The sequence below is a fragment of the Lampris incognitus genome, chromosome 6 (assembly GCF_029633865.1).
Source record: "Lampris incognitus isolate fLamInc1 chromosome 6, fLamInc1.hap2, whole genome shotgun sequence".
NCBI classification, from domain to species: Eukaryota; Metazoa; Chordata; class Actinopteri; order Lampriformes; family Lampridae; genus Lampris; species Lampris incognitus.
The window spans coordinates 36,035,521-36,045,093 of NC_079216.1; the positions used below are offsets into that span (position 1 = coordinate 36,035,521).

Here is a 9,573-nt window from a genome sequence, read left to right on the forward strand (position 1 = left end):
CAGCACAACAGTCATCTATCTACACGTTCAATGACAGAATTCTTTCCATGTAGAGATGCAAAGAGTGATAACATATTACTCTGGATTGCGCTCGGTACTCTGACCAGTGTAAAACTACAATGAGCTGTTTGTTATACCTCTGTGTGTAGCATACAGTGATACAGATGTCCAAGAGTTGAACAAGCTGATGAATTTGGAAATGTTCCATGTTTCTTTAGCTGTTCCTCGTCTTATCGAACTGTGTCGGTCTCCTGCTGAGAGAAATAACAGCGACTCGGTGCTGGTTGCCTGCCTGGTGGGTTTAAAACACCTTCTGTGTGTGTTACTATGTCTGCGTGTTGTATGTCCATGTGAGAAACAGCAAGAGAGTGACTATATGTGACATTGTGTGTGTGTGTGTGTGTGAGAGAGAGAGAGAGAGAGACAGAGACAGAGAGACAGGCAGGCAGAGACAGAAAGCAAAAAAGTGAGAATGGTTTGTGTGTGTGTGTGTGTGAGAGAGAGAGAGACAGACAGACAGACAGTGAAAAAGCGAGAATGGTTTGTATGTGTGTGTGTGTATGAGAAACAGCGAGAGACTATATGTGACATTGTGTGAGTGTGAGAGAGAGAGACAGAAAAAGCAGGAATGGTTTGTGTGCGTGTGCATGTGCATGTGTCCATATTTGTGTATGCATGTTACTAGGCAAAGTACACTGTCTGATTCCTCATTTTGAATACAAATATGTAATTTTAGCAGTCAAACCACCCATTTCAGTTGCCAATTCGAGTACTTTCAAAAACTCTTTTTTTTTTTTTACACCAGCCAGATACATATCCAAGGCTTTTACCACAGGCCTACACATTTATATAACATCTTCACACCAGATGACTGCCCAGTTTAATTGCATCCATGGGGCAATGCTGAAACATATCAGCACCCTTGTATCTTAAAAGTGGTGTGAAAGCTGATGGGTTCATATCATCTGAAGGGTTGAATGTTTAAATATGTACATATCATGAATAATATTGCTGTTCGTACTTTTAACATCCTCTCATTCTGATCATAATTGATAAAACCTCAATCCTTGGCCCAATGAAGGGTTTCGTACCCTATATATATGTATTATAATCAGAGCCTTAATTGGACAGCCTCTCTGCGCCGAAGAGTTGCCCTCCTCCTCCTCACCGTAGGCACACTCCTCAGTCTGCTCAGATTAACGTTATCTATTTTATCCTTTTAACCAAGGGTTAAGTAAGGAATTTGAAGGTGTTTAATTTGGCCTTCAAAAGGGCGTTGGGTTTACAGAGATGGCTTGTAATCTGATATATAAAGTTTTAAGAGTCAGTACGGGCTGTATGGATGTGAGACTCATCTCGCATATCCCCAAGCCCTCTCCAAGCCCTGTGAGAGGTGAAAAAACATGTTGCAGTAATGACACAGGTACCATCAGCAAGTAGGCTAGGGCTTGAATTTAATATCCTACATATGGATAGACATTTATTGGTTGTCTACACATGCTTCGAAAAATATTTACACAGAATCCTGTTAAAGCTTTGTTCAGAGAACGAAGACCTGCTGATAATTCTGTCCACTTAACGCATGAATAAGTGGTTAAGAGTGTTTGTGCATGCCTGTGCAAGTCTGCATTTGTATACCTATAGACTTTGCACTGATATATTTGTGTGTGTGTATGTGTACGCACGCGCACTTGTGTGTGTGTCTGCATGCACATGTGCCTTATCCAGATGTGTATACACGTTTGTGTATGGCTGTGTAAGGGTATGTAAAATGTTTGTGTGACTTTGTGTGTGCATGTGTATGTTTTTATATGTATCTACACACATAAATATCTAACCCTGATATGTGTGAATGTATGTGTGTGCACCTGCATGTGTGTGTTGTGTGTGTGGGTGGGGGGGGGTCTCATTCTCCAGGCTGCCTTGAGGAGGCTGGCAGCGGGGTGCCCAGACAGCATCGAGGCGGCAGACCACCAACAGCTGATCAAACCGCGGCTGGTCGACTCATTCCTGCTGTGTTCCAACATGGAGGAGAGCTTCGTATGATGGGCCATAAGGACCACACCAAGGACTGCTTGTGGGAGAGCTGCTCGAGCTCTCTTCAAAATGGCATGAATCAAAAGATTTCCTCTCCTCTGTGAAATTCATGACTCAAAAAAAAAAAAAAACTTGGATGGATGTTGATATCTTGTAAACAGGTTCTGAGGCTGATCATTTTGTTGTATCCCAAGGTGAATTTTACTTTCATATGATTAATTATTTTGTAAAATTAGGTCCTGCATTTTCAAATGGTGGCTATCTCATATTGGAATGAATTACTATAAATGCTGCCACGGTGCATGTTATTTTTTTTTCATTAAAAATTAAATTAAAATGGTATCAAAGTGGTGTTGGCTGGCTGAGAGGCCACTCACAGGCTGAAAGCCTTCACACGAGAGGCTGTGTGGATGTGCCGCCGTCTGTGTCTGAACTGAGATTTAATGAGTTTCTCTGGCACAAGTGACCATGCAAGGCATTCTGTGGTGGCGGGTACCTGAAGACTCACAATCAAAAGCTTTTCTTTCTTTTCAATATGCTGGTTTGTTAAAAATATGATTTATTGCTTTTTTAATCAACAGCCAGTTTATGAGGTTAAGCATTTAGAACTAAATTATTACAGTTAATATCACATATTTTCAACATATTTTCTTATTTTACCACTAAACCGTAATAGGACTGTAAAGGTACCTTGCAAAAGTACGCAATAATGGAAAAAAAATCTGCAGAATTTGCTATTGCATGAATAAACAGTATTTTTTTCCCTGCAGTATGTTGTTCATTTCAATTGTATTATATGGCATGCACAATTACTCTCTCCAAACTGGTTGCCATTAACATTAAATACTGTATCTGCTACTTCCAAATGGTTGTTTAAAACAATTTTTTTTATTTGATTGAGAATGATTTTATCAAAGAGTATTCCTAACATTGTACTGTATGGCATGCATCCAATAAAGGGAGGCATATATGTGGTGTTTTTGCAGCACTTACTTTGATGAGGCGCAGCATTAGTTTGATGAAGAAAGCCACACCACATCAGGTTTAATTGTTTTCACTGGTAGAAAAAAAATGAGGCAACAAAAGAAGGTTAATGTTGGCAAACTTTTTCCGACAACTCCCATTGAGGGTAATCTGGGGGGGGGGGGGGTCATGGGTCTCAATCCAAACGATGTACTATTATGACAGGAATAATTTTGAAAATCAAGAGGAAACAACGATTAACTGAATATCTACAACATGATCTAGTCGCTCATCACTTAAGGTAATAAGTGCGGTGCGATATGACCAAAATCTCATATCATGATATAAGTCATTCATATCACGATAATGATACACATCACGATATACTACTACTACTTTTGGCTGCTCCCGTTAGGGGTCGCCACAACGGATCATCTGTTTCCATTTCTTCCTGTCTTCTGCATCTTCCTCTGTCACACCAGCCACCTGCATGTCTTCCACCACATCAATAAACCTCTTTGGCCTTCCTCTTTTCCTCTTCCCTGGCAACTCCATATTCAGCATCCTTCTCTCAATATACCCAGCATCTCTCCTCCACACATGTCCAAGCCATCTCAACCTTGCCTCTCTTGCTTTGTCTCCAAACCGTCCAACCTGAGCAGTCCCTCTAATATAATCGTTCCTAATCCTGTCCTTCTTCATCACTCCCAATGAAGATCTTACCATCTTCAACTCTGCCACCTCCAGCACCGCCTCCTGTCTGTTCGTCAGTGCCACTGTCTCCAAACCATATAACATAGCTGGTCTCACAACCATCTTGTAAACCTTCCCTTTAACTCTTGCTGGTACCCTTCTGTCACAAATCACTCCTGACACTCTTCTCCACCCACTCCACTCCACCCTGCCTGCTCTCTCTTCGTCACCTCTCTTCTGCACTCCCCGTTACTTTAGACAGTTGACTCCAAGTACTTAAACTCAAATGCCTTCGTCATCTCTACTCCTTGCATCCTGACCATTCCACTGTCCTCCCTCTCATTCAAGCAAAGGTATTCCGTCGTGCTCCTACTGACTTTCATTCCTCTTCTCTCCAGTGGATACAGTGGCTTGCAAAAGTATTCATACCCCTTGAACTTTTCCACATTTTGTCATGTTACGACCACAAACATAAATATATTTTATTGGAATTTTATGTGAAAGACCAACACAAAGTGGCACACAATCGTGAAGTACAAAGAAAATTATACATGATTTAAAAAATGTTTTACAAATAAAAAACTGAAAAGTGCGGCGTGCAAAAGTATTCAGCCCCCTTTTCTCTGAGTGCAACCAATTGCCTTCAGAAGTTGCCTGATGATTGCTGAATGATCGAATGTTGACCTAATGACTAAATAGAGTCAACTTGTGTGTAATCTAATCTCAGTACAAATACAGCTGTTCTGTGACAGCCTCAGAGGTTTGTTAAGAGAATATTGGGGAGCAAACAGCATCATGAAGTCCAAGGAACACACCAGACAGGTCAGGGATAAAGTTGTAGAGACGTTTAAAGCAGGGTTAGGCTATAAAAAGATTTCCCAAGCTTTGAACATCTCACGGAGCACTATTCAATCCATCATCCGGAAATGGAAAGAGTATGGCACAACTGCAAACCTACCAAGACACGGCCGTCCACCTAAACTTACAGGCCGAACAAGGAGAGCACTGATCAGAGATGCAGCCAAGAGGCCCGTGGTGACTCTGGACGAACTGCAGAGATCCACAGCTCAGGTGGGGGAATCTGTCCACAGGACAACTATTGGTCATGCACTGCACAAATCTGGCCTTTATGGAAGAATGGCAAGAAGAAAGCCATTGTTAAAAGAAAACCATAAGAAGTCCCGTTTGCAGTTTGCCAGAAGCCATGTGGGGGACACAGCAAACATGTGGAAGAAGGTGCTCTGGTCAGATGAGACCAAAATTGAACTTTTTGGCCTAAATGCAAAACGCTATGCATGGCGGAAAACTAACACTGCACATCACTCTGAACACACCATCCCCACTGTCAAACATGGTGGTGGCAGCATCATGCTCTGGGGGTGCTTCTCTTCAGCAGGGACAGGGAAGATGGTCAGAGTTGATGGGAAGATGGATGGAGCCAAATACAGGGCAATCTTGGAAGAAAACCTGTTGGAGTCTGCAAAAGACTTGAGACTGGGGCGGAGGTTCACCTTCCAGCAGGACAACGACCCTAAACATAAAGCCAGGGCTACAATGGAATGGTTTAAAACAAAACATATTCATGTGTTAGAATGGCCCAGTCAAAGTCCAGACCTAAATCCCATTGAGAATCTGTGGCAAGATCTGAAAACTGCCGTTCACAGACGCTCTCCATCTAATCTGACTGAGCTTGAGCTGTTTTGCAAAGAAGAATGGGCAAAAATTTCAGTCTCTAGATGTGCAAAGCTGGTAGAGACATACTCCGAAAGACTTGCAGCTGTAGTTGCGGCAAAAGGCGGTTCCACAAAGTATTGACTCAGGGGGGCTGAATACTTTTGCACACTGCACTTTTCAGTTTTTTATTTGTAAAAAAAATTTAAAATCATGTATAATTTTCTTTGTACTTCACAATTGTGTGCCAATTTGTGTTGGTCTTTCACATAAAATTCCAATAAAATATATTTATGTTTGCGGTCGAAAGGTGACAAAATGTGGAAAAGTTCAAGGGGTATGAATACTTTTGCAAGCCACTGTACCTCCACCTCTCCAGGCTCTCCTCAACCTGCCCCCTTCTCTTGCTACAGATCACAATGTCATCCGCAAACATCATCGTCCACAGAGACTCCTGTTTGATCTTGTCCGTCAACCTGTCCATCACCATTGCAAACAAGAAAGGGCTCAGAGCCGATCCTTGATGTAATCCCACCTCCACCTTGAACCCATCTGTCATTCCAACCGCACACCTCACCATTGTCACACTTCCCTCATACATATCCTGCACCACCCCTACATACTTCTCTGCAACTCCCGACTTCCTCATACAATACCCTCTCTCGGCACCCTGTCGTATGATTTCTCTAAATCTACAAAGACACAATGCAACTCTTTCTGGCCTTCTCTATACTTCTCCATCAACATTCTCAAAGCAAACATCACATCTGTGCTGCTCTTTCGTGGCATGAAACTATACTTCTGCTCGCTAATCATCACCTCTCCTCTTAACCCAGCTTCTATTACTCTTTCCCAAATCTTCATGCTGCAGCTGATCAACCTTATACCTCTGTAGTTGCTACAGTTCTGCACATCGCCCTTGTTCTTGAAAATCGGTACCAGTATGCTTCTTCTCCACTCCTCAGGCATCGTCTCACTTTCCAAGATTGTGTTAAACAATCTAGTTAAAAACCCCACTGCCATCTCTCCTAAACATCTCCATGCCTCCACAGGTATGTCATCAGGACCAACTGCCTTTCCACTCTTCATCCTCTTCATAGCCGCCCTCACTTCCTCCTTGCTAATCCACTGCACTTCCTGATTCACTATCCCCACTTCATCCAACCTTCTCTCTTTTTCTTCATTCATCAGCCCCTCAAAGTACTCCTTCCACCTTCTCAGCACACTCTCCTCGCTTGTCAGCACACTTCCATCTCTATCCTGGCATCTTGTTTCACCCCGTTTATTGTAAAGCGACTTTGAGTATTAGAAAAGCGCTATATAAGTTGAATTTATTATTATCATCCTTGATCACCCAAACTGCTGCACATCCTTCGCAGCTCGGTCCCTCTGTCTAGCCAATCGGTACGAGTCCTTTTCTCCTTCCTTAGTGTCTAACCTCGCATACAACCCACCATACGCCTTTTCCTTTGCCACCTCTCTTCACTTTACGCTGCGTCTCCTTGTACACCGGAGTACTATATAAATGTACTAAATCACGATGTAACCCCTTCTTCACTGGCGGGCAACGCCAAGCACATTTGAACAAGACAACATCCTAATGCTACCAGTTACTAAACGGTTACAAGCAAATCCAATGGCGCAACAGGATCCTGAGTTCTCAGCGGTGGAATGTTGAGCTGGCCGAAACTCCTGTGCACTAGTAGGCTAGTGCCACTAATGACAATAATAGTGACAAATGATAATAGAAATATTTAACCAGGATATTTATCAGTGTAGTAGCGCGGTGCCTCCACTGAGAAAATACTACTTACCTAAGGCTAGTGAATGGTGTATCTTCCCAGAATTTAAACAAACCTATGGTTAAGGCAGATCGTGTAACCCTGCTGTGTACTGAAATACCGTACACGCTTATTACCAGCACTCCAAAAGTAAATGAGCTGCCAATACACTCGAAATATAATTAATAATAATAGGATTTATTGAATAATGAGAGAGAGGGAGAGAGAGAGAAAAAAACAGAGTACCACACGAGGGTGGTACTGTTGATCAACTAAACAATTAAAATTTCACAGGGTGTGACAACCGTTCACAATACACAGAAAGAAAGTATCAAAAGAATACAAAATACCCAGCGCTTTCTGTTGGGGCCCGTTGGTGCACATTAAACCAGTTCTCTAAGCGCAGGGCAAGGCAGACACCCTACGATGCCCAGGCGACGAGACAAAGGTGCGTGGGTGTGTGTGTATAAAGGCTCTGTCCAGGTTACTCACGACCCAACACTCCCACGACCGGTAGGCTGTGTGTAGCTCAGAGGATGGTCGGCGCAGTGCTTGCCGTCGGCTCCCCGGCAGGGCCTCCGATCCGCAAGATGGCCACAGGTTGCAACGTTCCGAAAACCCCGGCGAAGACAATGGTCCTCCGGTGGGAAACGATGCAATCCGACCCGAAACAAACCCCACCAGCAAGCGCCCGACCGTGGGCCAATCGCAACCCTCGGGTCCTCAAATGCGGCCAGCAGAGAGATAAAAAAAATGTGACCTCTCTCCTTGGAGTCCGGCTCAATCCGCCAGCTCCATCCTTTTCGCGAGATCGACCGTTGTGACCCCGCGATTTCGCGGGCAGAACACTCCACATCATATCATTGGCCGATAACAAAAATTCAAATAACAAATACATCCCATTGGTCCACATGTTTGGAAACCACACCCACACAGGAAACGTTTTAAGACGCAAGCATGCTGGCAAATGAAACGCCAAAGATCTCCAGATTCTAAAAAGTCCTTACAACGATATAGCACATATTTCTGTAAATTCAATGAATAGTTTATATAAAATGCCCACATGGAAAGGTCTATTTTTTATTACATTTTGAATTATATACTCGACAAATAAAATGTACTTACCCATATTTGATTATTTTTCTCCTTTTATTTAGAACCTTTGTGCAAATTTTCAATTAAGCACGTAACAAAATACAAAATATTGATGTCTGGGGTTTGTTTTGAGCACTCGACTGCTTTCGGCTCTCATCTGTAGACTCTCTCGTACTGTTTGACATGATTCTTGCATAGGTGGTAGAAGAGGCTAGTGGTGTGAGTCTGTTGTGGGGACGTGCCGTGCAAACGGTCGTTCAAATGACGAAACATATTGCCGTAAAGCGTGTGATTTGCGACACAACGAAATAAACGATAGCGCTTAATATGAAGCGATAGACGTTTTCTGTCGTCACACGATATATATCGTCATATCGCCCGGCCCTAGGTTGGGGTGTAGCTGAACTTTTGTGGGACTTTTCTCCAACAACGTGTAGCCCGTGGAATTAGATACCACACAGGACACAATTACTTCCGGGGTTCTTGTAGCTTTAATTTTATTGTTTGAACCTTCGAATGCAGATCGTTTTACTGAGTGCATACATTCCTGTGTCTTTCGAGCAAACAGCTCATAATTGTTCACAGATGTGGCAAGTTTAACAGAAAAGATTTTAAAAAGGGAAATAATAAATACAAAATACGGTGCAAAATACGGCAGTGGACTATGTACGTTAAACAGGGTTTAACAAAGACATGTGGAACTTCCTGAAGATCGCGCAACTTCTCACTCTGTCAGTTACCTTTAAACAGAATTAAAATGCATATAAAACCTTTACATCCCAAATACAATGGCATGGTGTGGCTTTATTCACGCCAACATTACCTTGTCATGCCTGCAATGGCGAACAGCGGTCGACGGCTCGCGCCCAAAATCACCGAACATCAACTCCAGTAGCGTCTAAATCAAACCATCTTGTCAAATTACCGACATACAATATTGTTTGGAATAATGTTACAGGTATATTTCACAAGATATTTACCCTTACTTACTACGGAGTCAGAGCACTGTCACACCGCAATCTTCAGGCGCTCCACACAAGAAAAAAAAGAAAGAATACCCAAGATGCACTTGGATAACTTGCACGGAGTTACAATAAAAGTCCGCCACTGCCACTTACTGGTCAAAACATGCAATGACAACCAAAACTATAAAAATACACTCACAATCTGCCTCACAATTTAAATACATCAAATGACATTTTACATGGCTTGACAGTGTAACAATTACATATATTAACAGTTAAACTATACTAAATTTAAGTGGAAAATCTTTTAACATATTTAACAGATTTACCACCCGGCTACAAACGGATAATTTCCATGTTAGCGTTGC

At 42.5% G+C, this 9,573-nt stretch overlaps 1 protein-coding gene across 3 annotated transcripts in view; it reads left to right on the forward strand.

The window, feature by feature from the left end:
• Positions 1-2,990, forward strand: part of LOC130114125 (protein inscuteable homolog) — a 92,050-nt gene extending 89,060 nt beyond the window's left edge. For 2 of the 3 annotated variants that reach the window (XM_056281895.1, XM_056281898.1), the window contains one exon: positions 1,918-2,990. In XM_056281895.1, coding sequence (XP_056137870.1) covers positions 1,918-2,141 — 224 coding nt within the window. In that variant the 3' untranslated portion in view covers positions 2,142-2,990. Of the gene's footprint in view, positions 1-218; positions 296-1,917 lie in introns of all 3 variants that reach the window. The other variant, XM_056281897.1, reaches the window with a different exon arrangement.
• Positions 2,991-9,573: the final 6,583 nt, after the last annotated feature.